A 17,010-nucleotide genomic window follows, 5' to 3' on the forward strand; every position below is an offset into this window, starting at 1 on the left:
CACCTGGTTGTAAAAAGACAAGTGAGAACATTATCAGAATGTAGCTGGAAAAAAAAAACTGCAGTAAAAGTTCCTGGAATACTGGAAAAGAAAATGGAAAAGCAGTCAATATGCTGAATTATATGGGGTTTTTTTTGGCTTTGAAACATGAACAAGTTTCAGAATGTTATCTGTACACTGATTCATGGTCAGTGGCTAATGGATTAGCTACTTGGATCATGGGATAAAAAAACATGATTGGCAGATTCATGGAAAAGAGGTGTGGGGTAGGGAAGTGTGGCAATATTTGGAGGAAATGGTGCAAGAGACACCTACCACTGTCTTTCATGTTGATGCTCATATGCCAATTGACTCACTTGAACGTTTGTTTAACTCTGAAGCAGATAAAGCAGCTGCTATTCGACAAAATACTACTGAGATTGATGCTGGAGAAAAAGAAGCATGGCTGCAAGGTACAGCCGTTTGGGCTCATCAGAAAAGCGGACATCTTGGAGAAAAAGCCACTTACAGGTGGGCCCAGGAGAGAGGTGTGCCTCTGACACTTGACATAATAAAACAAACTATACAACATTTCCCAATATGTCAACATTCACAAAAACGAGAGGTACCACACACCGTAATGGGACACATAGGCAGAGGCCAGTTACCTGCTCAGATATGGCAAATGGATTTCATCGGCCCTTTGTCAGAGAGTAGGGGGTGTAAGTATGTCTGTACTGCGGTAGATACATATTCAGGACTGATGGTGGGCTTTCCGTGTAAAGCAGCCACCCAATGGAGCACAGAGCGGACCTTAGAGATAATAACACAGTATTATGGGGTCCCCTTACAAATTCAAACTGATAATGGATCTCATTTCACTGGAGATGCCATTAAAAAATATGCTCAGGACAACAATATACAATGGGTATATCATATACCTTACTATCCACAAGCAGCAGGTTTGGTGGAAAGAATGAATGGATTATTAAAATCCACATTGAGAAAACTTAATCAATCTGATACACAGTATGGACAATGGAGAGACAATTTGAGTGAGGCTTTACAGATAATTAACAACAGGCCTATCACAGACTCTATGACTCCTCTCATGAGGATGCTTACACCCAATCTCACCATACATGAGGCACACCTGATAAGGTCCGTCATATGGTGGAAAACTGATCAAGAAGCACGAATACCGGAACGAGCAACTCCACATTCAGCAGGTTTGGATTTGAGTGCATTGGAAACTGTTGTGATCCCACAGGGGAAAGTAAAACCAATAGCTACAGGATTGGGGTGTCAGATTCCAAAGGACCACTATGGACAGATAGCCACTAGGTCTAGTTTGGCATTAAAGGGGGCCATGGTGGTGGGAGGAGTCATAGATGCAGATTATCAAGGAGAAATCAAAGTATTAATGATAAATTTGGGGAATGAGCCTCTAATTTTGGAGAAAGGACAGCGTATTGCGCAAATGCTTTTGATTCCAATAAATTTGTCAGATGTGCAAGAGGGAACAGCCCCTTCAGAATTAACGATCAGAGGCTCAAAAGGTTTTGGCTCTTCTAACATCACTAATGTGGGAGCCAAAATCTGGGTTCAAAATACCCAAGGACCGCCTTCAGAGGCTGAAGTGATAGCAATAGGCAAAGACCATACCCTGTTAATTATGAGGCCAGGAGTGGAAAAATGGGAATATATCCCACAAGAAAAATGTTATTTGAGAGAATAATGTTGATTATTGATTTTATAGATTCCAAATCTTCAAATATGGTTAAGTGGAATCCTTGGGCTCGCGTGTTTGGACAGCATCGGTGCCTGGACTCCTGGAATCTGTCTGACTACAAAATTCAGGAAGGAGTACGTTCCGAGGCCAGGAGATTGGAAGGAATACAACCGAACCACCCCGAATGAAAATGCCGGATGTGGAGGTTGGGGAAAACTCACCACTCAAGTGATTTTTGACGTTAATCTCACCATAACTGCAAAATATCCCCGACCATGGTATTATAATGGGACTAAGTCTACTATATACTTAGCTGATAGTAAGGACACTTTGAATATTCAAGCTGAAGATCATATTATTTGTTGGACGACTGAACAATTAACCTTTGATCAGTCGATATGGGATAATTATAGTTCAAAAGGGGAGAATAAAACTGAGTTCACTTTTACTTTAAACAAAACTATGATTATATTTTGTGGTAATGCCACCAATCGTCAGATGGTAGCGATGACAGGACAGAAATATCCGCCTTGTAATAATCACACGGGAACCTATAACGGAACAGGACTATGCTGTGGGATACCTAGTTTATCATGTATATCATGGAGAAGGATACTCCGGGTGTATCTGATGTCACAGACTAAAGCTGATCCAGGACAGATGAAGAAGATTCCCACATCATGTGTAAAAACAGGAACTCAATCGCAGAAGACTGTTGTTGCAGCCAAAATAATCTTCCCACCTACTCCTGCATGCCATTATAGGGGTAAAAGGGCATGGTATGATACAGTATTGGGAGGAGTCGGGGCTGTGACTGGGACTTTGAACTCATTTGATATTGAAACTTTGGCAAATAAAATGCATAATGCCGGAAAGGATATCCAAGATGCTTTGACTAGAGTTGAGCGAAACGGGTCGAAAAAATTCAAAAGTCGCCAACTTTTGGCAAAGTCGGGTTTCATGAAACGAAACCCGACCCTAGGATGAGGTCGGCCACGAGGTCGGCGACTTACGCGCCAAAGTCGCGTTTCAAAAGTTTGTTTTGCGCTCTTTTTCAGCCAATCAGGATCCACAGACACTGTGGGCAACGTGATGACCTAGGCACGGGTCACCACCATCTTTCAGAAGGACATGCAAGTGATTGGCTTGCTTTGGTGGGCGTCACAGGGGGTATAAAAGGGCGTGCACGCCGACCGCAATCTTACTTCTGCCGATCTTAGTATAGGGAGAGGTTGCTGCTGATTCTGTAGGGAGAGCGTTAGGCAGGGAAGAAGACAAAAAAACTGCTTCTGCTGCTAGCGATTTGGCCTGCACAACACACAAGTCACTGTGTGTGCAGTGCAAGGGGAGGCTATATTGTGGTGTATCAGTGGTGTTGGTTGTTGGGCTGCCTTTTAAGGCTTCCTGACACGCTGGCATTGCTGTTTACCCACTGCTCCGCAAACTGCTTTTTTAAAAGCAATCCAATCTCCCTTATCCTCTAGTCACTTTTGTCACAGCTGTGCCATCGAGCGTGTCACATGGCGCTCAGATATCAGTGGGCCTCACACAATCCACAAGTGTCCAGTGTCCAAAAGTGTACGCAGAGATTCAAAATCTCCATTATCCTCTCGTCACTTTGGTCACAGGCAGCTGTGCCATCGAGAGTGTCACATAGCGCTCAGATATCAGTGGGCCTCACACAATCCACAAGTGTCCAGTGTCCAAAAGTGTACGCAGAGATTCAAAATCTCCATTATCCTCTCGTCACTTTGGTCACAGGCAGCTTTGCCATCGAGCGTGTCACATAGCGCTCAGATATCAGTGGGCCTCACACAATCCACAAGTGTCCAGTGTCCAAAAGTGTACGCAGAGATTCAAAATCTCCATTATCCTCTAGTCACTTTGGTCACAGGCAGCTGTGCCATCGAGCGTGTCACATAGCGCTCAGATATCAGTGGGCCTCACACAATCCAAAAGTGTCCACTGTCCACAAGTGTGTGCAGAAATTCTAAATCTCCCCTGTCCTATAGACACCTTGTACCTTGTTTTACATTACTATATAGTTTGTTGGATTTTGTCTACATTTCTACCAAAAATGAGGAAGGCTGGTGGAAGAGGCCGTGGAATTGGGCGGGGGTTGGCAGCTGGTAATGATGGTGTTGGTGGTGGATCTGATGGTAGTGGCAAGAGCAAAATAGGACCGAATGCAGGAGGTGCTGACCCTGCGTCATCGTCTGGCTACATAAGGCCTCGAACGCTTAGTTTTCTAGGAGTTGGCAAACCGCTTTTAAAGGCAGAGCATCAGGAAAAAGTTTTGTCTTACATTGCTGACTCAGCCTCCAGCTCTATCGCCTCCTCTTCTGAAGTTGTAAAAAGTAAAAGCACTGAGTCGTCATTGGAGGCTCATGTTCATGAACCACACCTTTCCTTATGTCCTTCACCCCAACCAAGATTGAAGGATGACGCAGGCCATACTACTGATTACTCCATGGAGCTGTTTTCACATACCATGCCTGGATTATCAAGTCAAATGGTGAATTACCCAGGCCAAGATGAATCTGACATGGAGTGCACTGATGCACAGCCGCTGATGGATGATTCTGCTGGTACATTCACTCAGAGCACTACATTGTCCTCGCAGTGTACAGAGCCAGATTTTGACCCTGATGAGACTCAGGTGCCCCTTCCCGCACACTATACCACCATACACGGTGACACAGAGAAAGGTGCACATGACATAGAAGAGGAGGTGATGGATGACCCAGTTGTTGACCCAGATTGGCATCCATTGGGGGAAGAGGGTGCTGCTTCCAATAGCTCAGATGAGGAGCATCCACAGCAGACATCGACATCGCAACAGCTGTTATCTGGCAGGCCCGGAGCACTCCAAAGACAGGTTCCAAACATCAAAAGAGTTGCTGGACAGCTTGTCCAGAGGGTCAAAAGATCACAGCGTGCTAGGCCGCAAAATGTCTGCCAAAGTAGGAAGAGTGCAGTGTGGCACTTTTTTGAACAAAATCCTCATGATCAGGCCAAGGTTATCTGTAAGAAGTGCGCAAAGACCTTTAGCCGAGGAAAAAATCTGAAAAATTTGAATACCAGTTGCAAGCTTAGACATTTAACCAGCATGCACTTGCAAGCGTGGACACAACACCAAACCTCAAGTGCCACATGTGCAACTGATCACAACGAAGGTAGTCAGCAACGCTACATTGTTTCCCCCACTGTAAGCCCACCGGTTAGCACAGCAGCAAATGTTGAGGTGTCGTTGCAAGGCCACAGCAGTCAGGGAATCCCACTGTTATATCAACGAAAGACTGATTCTAGGCCATCAGAAAGAACACCAACTCCATCACCATCATCAACCCTCTCTCAGTCCGCCCTGTCCACCGCTACTTCCACCATATGCAGCTCTCAAGTCCAGCTCACCCTCCCAGACACTATGAGTAGGTCAAGAAAGTACTCAGTCTCTCATCCGCGTACACTGGGTTTGAACGCCCACATTGCCAAACTAATCTCGTTTGAGATGATGCCCTTTCGGTTGGTGGAAAGCACAGCTTTCCGCGAACTCATGGCCTATGCAGTACCACGCTATGACCTACCCAGTCACCACTTCTTCTCTCGCAAAGCCATCCCAGCCCTCCACCATCATGTGAAAGACCGCATTGTCCATGCACTCAAGCAGTCAGTGAGCGGAAAGGTGCACCTCACAACTGATGCATGGTCCAGTCGGCATGGCCAGGGCCGTTACGTGTCCATCACTGCGCACTGGGTTAATGTGGTGGATGCAGGGTCCACAGGGGACAGCGGTGGTGGGACAGTGCTGCCTAGCCCACGGTATAGGAAACAGTTGGCTGTAGGCGTTCGACCCTCCTCCTCCTCCTCCTCCTCCAGAAGAGAAAGCTCATCCACAGAGCGCAGTTGTACGAGCACTCCATCTGCAGCTGCCACTGTTGCACACGATGTGTCCCCCTATCGAGCAGCTAGTGGAAAGCGTCAGCAGGCTGTGTTGCAGATGATGTGTTTGGGCGACAGACACACCGCCGAGGTGCTGGTCGAGTACTTGAAGCGACAAACTGAGTCATGGCTGGGCAGTGTACATCTTGAGGCAGGCAAGGTAGTTAGTGATAACGGCCGTAATTTTGTGGCAGCCATAGCCCTTTCAAAACTCAGCCACATACCTTGCTTGGTTCACACCTTGAACCTGGTGGTGCAGTGCTTCCTCAAAAATTATCCGGAGTTAACAGCCCTGCTCCAGAAGGTGCGAAGACTGTGCGCGCACATCCGCCGGTCGCCTGTACACTCCGTTCGTATGCAGAAGCTGCAGCGATTGCTCCACCTTCCCAACCACCGCCTCATTATCGACATTGCAACAAGGTGGAACTCCACCCTGCACATGGTGGAGTGGCTGTGCGAGCAGAGGCAGGCCATAATGCATTTGTGGGAGGATACACGGCCAGGCACTTTGAGAGCAGACATGGAGTTGACAGGCGTGCAGTGGTCGAAGCTGAAAGACCTTTGTAAAGTCCTTCAGTGTTTTGAGGAATGCACACGGCTGGTAAGCGCAGACGACGCTATCCTAAGCATGAGCATCCCACTTATGCGTCTGCTCATGCAAACTTTGACGCACCTTAAGGAGCAGGCATCTGCAGCCAATGTTGATGAGGAGGAAGAGGAGGAGGGAATCCTTGATGACATTCAGCCATTGTCTGCTCAGGGACCTCTCCTGGACGAGGTGGAGGAAGAAGAGGAGGAGGAGGAGGAGGATGATGGGGATGATTACTTAGGGGAGGAGGATGCATTTCGTGGGGCAAGTGAAAATGTTGGCGTGGCAAGGTCTGGTACAGGGTTTGTGCGTGACTGGAGGGATGTGGATTTGCCAGAAAGTGCTCCTCCACCCAGCACTCGCAGTGCATCATTGACACCGGGAACATTGGCCCACATGTCAGATTATGCCTTGCGGATCCTAAAAAGGGACCCCCGCATTGCCAAAATGATGAACGATAACGACTACTGGTTGGCCAGCATCCTGGATCCACGCTATAAAGGCAAATTACAAAACATCACGCCACAGGAGAACCTTGACCTAATATTGGCTAATAAACAAGCAACTCTGGTAAATCGGTTGCTTGAGGCATTCCCAGCACACAGCAGCGGTGATGGTTCTCACACGAGCCGTATGGGCCGGGGGCAGCTTGGCAGAGGTGTTCGTGGTGCACACAGCAGAAGTGGCGTTGGAGACAGGGGTTTCATGACAATGTTGTGGACTGATTTTTCAAATACCGCTCACACAACTGGTAATACTGCATCGATGGAAAGTGACAGGAGACAGCAGTTGTCAACTATGGTTACAAACTACTTTTCCTCCCATATCGATGTTCTCCCACACAGGTCATTCCCCTTTGACTATTGGGCCGCTAAACTGGACACCTGGCCTGAATTGGCCCAATATGCCTTACAGGAGCTCGCTTGCCCAGCTGCAAGTGTGCTATCGGAAAGAGTCTTCAGTGCAGCTGGATCAATCCTGACAGAAAAAAGGACCCGTCTGTCAACCCAAAATGTGGATGATCTAACCTTCATTAAAATGAACCACGCATGGGTTTCCAAGGATTTTGTCCCACCTTCCCCTGATGACACATAGGGTGACAGAAAAATGGCTTGCTTTGGTCCACCTCTTCCTGGTACTTCACCTATTTCACCTTTTGCATCAGCTGAATGTCCAACATCAACATATGCCACTTTCTAAAACTCCCTAACTGTGCTGCCTCCCCCCCATGGCCGGGGTAACCACCTAGCGCACGACACCGTGCGAGTGCCGTTGCCCTGGACAGGTGGGTAGGCCGACTCTTGGGCGCGGGCACTGGCACAGGGTCCCTCATAGTGCAATCAAGTGTCTCTGACGGTGGTGGTGCACACCCGCCGTCAGACACACCGCTGTACTATGAGGGGCCCAGTTCCAGTACCGACGCCCATGAGTGGGCCCCCCTTGCTTGGGCAGGGCCCCAGCATTTGCAATCTTTACCTCTCCCTGCTCCTCCGCTGTGTAATCTGGGCCGTCAAATCCATACTGTGCCTGACACCGTCTGAGCCTGCCTCCTGAGACATATATTTTGAATGTGTACGCTATCCATACATGTTATCCAGGGATACGGTACCCTTTCTAACCTTTGTGCAATCACGTGTAATCCATACTGGGCCTAACACCGTCTGAGCCTGCCTCATGCTGTATAGACATATATTTTGAATGTGTACGCTATCCATACATGTTATCCGGGGATACGGTACCCTTTCTAACCTTTGTGCAATCACGTGCAAGCCATACTGGGCCTAACACCGTCTGAGCCTGCCTCATGCTGTATAGACATATATTTTGAATGTGTACGCTATCCATACATGTTATCCGGGGATACGGTACCCTTTCTAACCTTTGTGCAATGACGTGCAATCCATACTGGGCCTAACACCGTCTGAGCCTGCCTCATGCTGTATAGACATATATTTTGAATGTGTACGCTATCCATACATGTTATCCAGGGATACGGTACCCTTTCTAACCTTTGTGCAATGACGTGCAATCCATACTGGGCCTAACACCGTCTGAGCCTGCCTCATGCTGTATAGACATATATTTTGAATATGTACGCTATCCATACATGTTATCCGGGGATACGGTACCCTTTCTAACCTTTGTGCAATCACGTGCAATCCATACTGGGCCTAACACCGTCTGAGCCTGCCTCATGCTGTATAGACATATATTTTGAATGTGTACGCTATCCATACATGTTATCCAGGGATATGGTACCCTTTCTAACCTTTGTGCAATGACGTGCAATCCATACTGGGCCTAACATCGTCTGAGCCTGCCTCATGCTGTATAGACATATATTTTGAATGTGTACGCTATCCATACATGTTATCCAGGGATACGGTACCCTTTCTAACCTTTGTGCAATCACGTGCAATCCATACTGGGCGTGAGAACGGCTGGCGAGCTGTTAAGCAAGCTACAGCACCTGTCCAGACAAGTACAGGGATTCCCTAGCGAGGAGACTTATTTGATTGTTTTCAATGTTGGGACAGCAATTTTTGGGGAGCACTATACTCTGGAGAATGATAGATGGGGCCCACCATACACTGGAACATTCCAAAGGTGGACATCAGACACTGGAGCAGCATTTACAGGGCCCATTATACACTAGAGCATTAGAAATGGGGCCCATTATGTTTGGAGCATTATTTGGGCCCATAAGACAGTGGAGCTTCATCCATGGGGACCAACATATACTGTAGCATTATGTGGAGCTCATCATATACTGTTTCAAACATTATATGGGACCAATGATTCTGTATGGAGAAATAGATGGGCCTCGTCATGAGATGTAAAAAGTGAGGTATTTTTCATTGTACTATACCGCTATTTATCTGCCGTATCGGAGCATGATGAGTTGTGGTATGTGTTAAAGGGGCGCTCTTTCGCCCAGGGCACATGAAAACCTGCAGCCAGCCCCCCCCCACAACTTTAGCCAAATAACCCCCATTTTTCAGTGCGTAACTTATATTATGAAGTTAATTAAGGTTGACAAGCTTAAGTAAGAAGAATTGATGCTTTTGGCATTCAAATGGGCACTGTAGGTGTGTTTCCTGTCCTCCTCTCACTGCCGACTTTTATTCCCCATTGACTTACATTGGGTTTCGTGTTTCGGGACAACCCCGACTTTTCCCTATAATCGGACGATCTTGCTCGACCCGACTTTTGGAAAAGTCGGGTTTCACGAAACGAAACGCGACCCTAAAAAACCAAAAGTCGCTCAACTCTAGCTTTGACTATACAAGGTAGATGGATGCCTACTATTTGGCGTCCTTGGAAGCAGGCATTACAAATGGATACTTTTCTTTTACAAATGAAAAATGTTTCAGATACCTTAAATTTAGAAATTAATACTAATGTTAGCATAATAGTTAACTTGACAATATGTACGCTGCAAGCTATATATCAAATTCAGCAGAAAAATAATATGCAAACTCAACTTATGACCGGGAATGAGTTAGTCTGGAGGACCGTATTTAAAAATACAATCCCGAAGGTTTCCTGGTTAAGAATAGAAGCTCCTAAGATGGTTTGCAACGACACTTTGTGTTCAGGACTATTGATTGTTTATAATGTAACCAATCAACAAGTAATGTGTAGATTTGTAGTGATGCCATTATTATTAGGTATTCCTGGACAACAGTGGTTATGGATGCCCAAGTTTAATGGGTTATATATTGATAAAAATAATTGTACTCATGATTTAAGTTTATGTGAGGATACTTTAGAGGGGAAAATTTGCAGGTTACAATCAGCCGTATATGAACCATGTTTGTTACAAAATACTATGAATGCATGTGATAAGCACCACTATTATAGCAGATAAGATTGTAAAAATGGGATCGATTATTGCTGATGCTACCTCTCATCATTGGTATGATATTTTTCTAGGGTATTCGCCCTTAGCTACCAAATTATTGAATTGGCTGATTCATCCCGTGTTGGTGATGGCTATTGTAGTGATTCTATTATCCATATGGAATTGCTTTATAGCTTACAAAATGTGTTGCAAGAAACCACAAGTGCTCATGGTGTCCTATAAAGATGGTGTTTAAAAGACTGCAATCAAGGACCGATTGTGATACAAATGGGATATGCATGAGTGAGAGACTGGTATAGATAGGCATCCTGTCAATAAGGTAGTGATTGCAGTACATTGAAACATCCATTTGGATACTATGGATTGTGACCGGAATCTGAACTTTTCCTACCATGAGGAGAGCACACACTCAGGAATGTGAAAAACAGCCACCTGCTCAGGCATTGTTGTGGGAGTTGGAAGGGAGGAATGTGAGAACCAAACCAACTGAGATAAACGAGGAATGTGAAAAAAACCTGATTCACTGCGCATGTCAGTGCGTGATCATTCCAATTAATATTATAAAAAGTACTGACCTCCTCAGCGGGTAGGGACTTTCCAGACTATTCAAGTGGACGCACTTAGTCTGTGATGCTGACCGAGGAAAACCCCTTCCCGCTGATCGAGGTCCCCCGATGTGAAGGGTGATGCTACAATAACTCGGTAATTATTATTGATGCTGAAATCTTTCATGTCATAACTGTCGTTTTTAAATCAATGAGACTATTCATGTGCTATGTAAAACAAAATGATTGCTTGTTAAAATAAAAGATTGTCAATAATCTTTGCCTGGTTGGGATGCCAGTGAGCGCTACGTAAGTTAAGGTAAATAACCTAATTTGGGAGAAAATTTAGCAAGACAGTTGTACGCTCCAGTTAGTTTACAGGGCACAACCAGGCCACGCGCTGTGGCACACACCTGTTAGCATGTGCTGTGCATAGAGAACAGTTTATCCACGTGTTCTGACACATTGCTTCTTTACCGCTCTGTGGAGTAACAGGGCAGGTTCTTTATATTCAGTTCCCACCTCGTGACGTTTAAAGCAGTGTGCTTAGCTGCATAGCCTTAGGTGCTCTGTAGCATTGTATCTTTGTGTTCCGTTCACATTGTGTGCATTTAACCCAGTGTGCTTATTGTGAATGCTTGCAGTGCAGGGCCACCATTGTTCACATTAGCTGCAGTTTTACACCTCTGCACGGTGGACCCCGGGTTGCGAACGCTCATTATAATATTTTATTTAGTGCGTTCCTCCAACCCTAACAGTACGTCTGTAAATGCCAACATATTGCATCGTCACATAGAAACATTTAGGTTGCAGTTACATGAGCTGTTTTAAGATCATTAAACAAGAGTGATTGATTATATTGAAATCATTTGAAGCTTGTTTATTGGCCTCTTTACACAGACTGATAAAAAATTATGGGGATGGAAGGAACACCAATAGATTATTCAGTCTTCATAATATGTTATCAGCAGCACATCTCCTATTTACATCAGACGATGTGCTGCTGAGAAAAATATTTTTGATCAGGCATAAACCCAATCCAGTCACCCTATGAATGAGCATCATTTTGCTTGTTTGTTGCATGATTGCTGATTGTATACATCTATAAACATTCTTCTACGCGGCTGCTATTTATAAATGTGGATAATTCCCAAACACACACACTATATGTGACACATAATAGAAGTTATACACATGTCAATATACTGGGTGAGCCATCTATATGGATTCACGTAAGTAAAATGGGAATGGTTGGTGACCAAGATCGGCACACTGAATTTGCAGAATGGGCAAAACAAAAATTGAAACAGGACCCTCAGTTTACACAGAACTTTATGTTCAGTGATGAGGCAAACTTTTCTGGGTGGGCCATTTATATGGATACACCTAAATAATATGGGAATGATGCCAGTTTTCTAACGTAGGGTATCTTGCATTGAAATCTGCTGCAATGACCCGGGTACTGCGTTCACCAGACATCAACACAATTTCTATCTGCTCCTCACGTGTTAACCTCTGCAACATGTCAATGGCTGTAAACAAAGAGAAACTTGTAAATAACTCATAAAAGAATAAAGTTACATTAAAACCAAGCACACCATTGTTTTTTTGTGAAATTATCAATAAGTTTGATGTGTCACATGACCCTCTTCCCATTGAAAAAAATAAATTTGTATCCAAAATGGCTGACTTGAAAATGGCTGCCATGTCACCACCCATCTTGAAAAGTTTTCCTCCTCCCATATACTAATGTGCCACATAGAGGAAATTGATATCACCAACCATTCCCATTTTATTTAGGTGTATCGATATAAATGGCCCACCCTGTATAACACACATACTATATGTTGAAAACACATATACACACACCATATGTTACATACACACACACTGGCAAAAAATAAGAGACCACTGCACAGTTTTATAAAAATCCGCTTCTCTACATGTGTGACAGCCATTCCATTCCAGTGTCAGTTGAATTCCTACCAGAGTACACCTCATTCTACTTAATGTGCCTCTGATTAGGTAATCACCTGAACCAAATCTTATTTATCAAAGGAAAGTATAAAAAAAAACCCTGCTGTGCTGTTAACAAGCCTCTTGCAATAGGACAAGCTGGATTTCAAAACAAGTGCTAGTAATATCCCAAAAGTAATAGGAATGAAAAAATAACTATTAACCATGCCAAGGGAGTTGAAAAGAAAAGTCTTTAGTGAGCAAAAATTAGGGTTCAATTCTGGCTTTGCTAGCAGAGGGATACAGTGAGCGTCATGTTGCCTCCATCCTTAAAATTTCTAAGATGGCAGTCCATTACAACAAGGTCAAGCAGCAGAAATTGGGGACAACATAGCTACAGACCGGCAGAGGGGGAAAACGACTCTCCACTGCCCGGGATGACCGTCATCTTATTCGAATGTCACTCAGCAACTGCAGGATGACATCAAATAGGGACCTACAAAAGGAATGGCAAATGGCATCTGGGGTGAAGTGTATGGCAAGAACAGTCCCTAAGAGGCTCCTAGAGGCAGGGCTCAAGTCATGTAAAGCTAGGAAAAAGCCTTTCAACATTGAGAAGCAAAGGAGAGCCAAGATGAAGTTTGCCAAAGACCATAAGGATTGGACCATAGAGGATTGGAGTAAGGTAATCTTCTCTGATGAGTCTAATTTTCAGCTTTGCCCAACATCTGGTTGTCTAATGATTAGACGGAGACCTGGAGAGGCATACAAGCCACAGTGTCTTGCACCCTCTGTGAAATTTGGTGGAAGATTGGTGATGATCTGGGGATGCTTCAGCAAGGCTGGAATTGGGTAGATTAATCTTTGTGAAGGATGTGTGAATCAAGCCGCACACACGGTTATCCTTGAAAAAAAGTTGATTCCTTCTGCTCAGGCAATGTTCCCCATCTCTGAGGACTGGTTTTTCCACCAGCACAATGTGCCATACCACACAGCTAGGTCAGTCATTGTGTGGATGAAGGGCCACCACATCAAATCCCTGTCATGGCCAGCCCAATCTCCAGACCTGAACCCCATTGAAAACCTCTGGAATGTAATCAATAGGAAGATGGATAGTCACAAGCCATCAAACAAAGAAGAACTGCTTAAATTTTTGTACCAGGAGTGGCATAAGGTCACCCAAAAGCAGTGTGAAATACTGGTGGAAAGTATGCCAAGATGCATGAAAGCTGTGATTAAAAATCATGGTTATTCCACAAAATATTGATTTCTGAACTCTTCCTTAGTTAAAACATTAGTGTTGTTACTGCTAAATGATTATGAATTTGTTTTCTTAGCATTATTTAAGGTATGCAAGCACTGCATTTTTTGATATTTTGACCATTTCTAATTTTTTGAAAATAAATACAAAATTTAGTAGCTTAAGGAGAGGGGGGGATTTTTGAAGCTCACCACGCCATGTCATCCAATATTGGAGGCTGAAATCTGTGTGTCGGGTGGCCATCCTGCTGGTGAAGCTCAGCCAAAGGTTCAGAGAAAGGAAATAGGTGGCACATCCTTCCACAATATGTAAAAATTTAGTTCATGCTTTGTTCAAAATTCATTAAAACATGGAATCCAAAAAATATAGGTAAAAACCTGATGCATTTCTGGCGTCCAACCGACCTTAGTCAGAGGATATGTCAGAAATAAACTAAGTGAACTATTTATGAAGCTCTAAGCCAATTACAACAGAGGTAGACAATCATTATCGGAAATAGAACACAGGTGTTAGCTGCGGGTTACATGGATTTGACATCGGTATACGAGACAACAATAAGTCATTTGTGAAATCTAATTAGAATACTTTCCTTTGAACACCATGAAAAATGCTTTTGTGCAAAAAATAAAGTCCGTGAAATGGTAACAAAGGAATTCCATATAAAAAGTCAAGACCATGGTATGCTGACCAAGAAAATTAAAACTGTCATAAACAGAATCACATTTATTATGTGGCTAATTGACTAGTTTTACAACGTATCAAAAGAGTTTTTCTGGCAATGAAAATCCATATAAATTGCAACAAAAATGCTATATTGATATTAAGTATATTGCACTAAGTCAAGAATAGGTTTTTTGTGTAAAAATTATATAAACATGATAAACATGAATATTAGATATTTAACAGACAAAAAAACACTCACGGTACTGCCACTGACCAATCAGATAACAGTAAACCTCACATTGAGCATTAATCATGATACCAAGAAAAATTCATTGGGAGAGAGCAATAGAACCAATCAATATCGCATGTGTAACAAACTGCTACCCTGCCAGCCGTGATTTGTGCTTGTGTTGATACGAGGAGTAAGTTCAGGAGGACAATAGTGTTTATTCTGTATATATATATACAATATACATACATATAGCACTTAAAACATAGTATACATACATACACACTTATGTATACACAGAGAATAAACATTTGTATACATTGAGCACATAGATACCCACATACAGTTATGGCTGAAAGTATTGTGATTAGATATGTTTTCAGATACACATGTTTATTTCCTTCATGTGTATTGGAACAATACAGAAAAACTGAGAAAAAAAAGGCAGATTGGACATAATTTCACACAGAACCCTAAAAATGGGTTGGACAAAATTGTTGGCACTCTCAACTTAATATTTGGTTGCACATCCTTTGGAATAAATAACTGAAATCAGTCACTTCCTATATCCATCAACAGGCTTCTTACATCTCTCAACTGGAATTTTGGACCACTTTTTTTTCAAACTGCTCCAGGTCTCTCACATTTGAAGGGTGCCCTTTCCCAACAGTAATTGTAAGATCTCTTCACAGGTGTTCAATAGGATTTAGATCCAGACCCATTGCTAGAACTTCAGAACTCTCCAGAACTTTGTTTCCATCTATTTTTAGGTGCTTCTTGAAGTATGATTGAGGTCATTGTCCTGCTGGAAGACCCATAACCTAGGATAAAAGCCCAGCTTTCTGACACTGGGTACAAAATTCTTTGTTAATCTTCAGATTTCTTGATGACTTGAAAACTGTCACGGTACCCAATGCAAAAGGCAGCAAAACAACCTCAAACCATCATTGAACCTCCACCATATTTGGCTGTAGGTACTGTTTTTTCTTTTTGTAGGCCCCAATCTGTTTTTGGTAAACAGAAGAATGATATGCTTTACCAAAAAGTTCCATCTTGGTCTCATGTGTCTCATGTGTCCACAAGATGCTTTCCCAGTAGGATTTTGGCTTACTCGCATACATTTTAGCAAACTGCAGTCTAGCTTTTTACTTCTCTGGGGTCCTCCTGGGTCTCCTGCCATAGCGTTTAATTTCATTCAAATGTTAATGGATAGTTCGCGCTGACACTGATGTACCCAGAGACTTTAGGACAGCTAGAATTTCTTTGAAACTTGATTAGGGCTGCTTATCTATCATCTGGAATATAGTGCTTTAGAACCTTTCAGCTATCTTTTTCTATCATTTACATCCAAAGAGATTAGCGACAGTAACATAGGTTGCAAAGTTCTTAATTATGTTGTGCACCATGAGCAAAGGAACAGCAAGATTTCTGGAGATGGCATTGCAACTTGAGTTGAGCAAATTTTTTTGAAATTTTGTTCCAATTATGATCAGAGACGAATATTGTTTTTGCAATATTCGCCAAACACAGCCTAATGTCACTGGAGTCAATGGGAGTAGAAATGACTAAAAATGTTTGAAACCGATTATCAAACATAATAAATTCAGCACAAATAGGATAGCAATATTAGCCAAATATGGCAAATTCATATTCGGTGACCTACCGAACATATTTGCTCAACTCTACTTGTAACCTTGAGATTGTTCATATTTTTAAACAGTTTTGGATCTGAAGTCCTCAGAAAGTTCTCTTCTCCTCTCTCTGTTCTTCATGCTTAGTGTGGCACACAAAGACAGCAATGGAACTAAGTCAACGTCTCATATTTTTTTATCTGGTTTGAAGTTTGATATTCATATTTCTCAAATCTGTTATTTGCCACAGTTGAGTTTGAATGAGTATCACATGCTTGAAACAAAGTTGTTTATCCACATTTTTGGAAAGGTATCAACAATTTTGTCAGGTCTATTTTGGGGGATTTGTGTGAAATTATATCCAATTTGCCTTTTCCTTTTTTTGTGCTTTTCCAATACACACAAAGGAAATAAACATGAAAAACAAGGCATGTATTATTGCAATAATTTTCTGTGAGAAATGCTTCATTTTCTGGAACAATTTCAAGGGTGCCAATACTTTTTGCCAAGACTGTATGTGCCTAATGTAAATATGCATATTAATGTGTATATGCAAGTGGTTATTAATGGAACAGAAGGCAGATATGGGGCGGTTTTGCTCTCAGTGATCAACCCTGGCAT

At 43.2% G+C, this 17,010-nt stretch overlaps 1 protein-coding gene across 1 annotated transcript in view; it reads left to right on the top strand.

Moving 5' to 3' along the window:
* Window positions 1-271: 271 nt before the first annotated feature.
* The window catches only part of LOC141083666 (uncharacterized), a 157,505-nt gene continuing 140,766 nt past the window's right edge, over window positions 272-17,010 (top strand). Inside the window, exons 1-2 of the mRNA XM_073568045.1 lie at window positions 272-510; window positions 1,739-2,625. Coding sequence (XP_073424146.1) covers window positions 442-510; window positions 1,739-2,625 — 956 coding nt within the window. The 5' untranslated portion in view covers window positions 272-441. The remainder of the gene's footprint in view (window positions 511-1,738; window positions 2,626-17,010) is intronic.

Source organism: Dendrobates tinctorius, unplaced genomic scaffold, assembly GCF_039654945.1.
Source record: "Dendrobates tinctorius isolate UK_male_01 unplaced genomic scaffold, ASM3965494v1 ptg000005l, whole genome shotgun sequence".
NCBI lineage: Eukaryota > Metazoa > Chordata > Amphibia > Anura > Dendrobatidae > Dendrobates > Dendrobates tinctorius.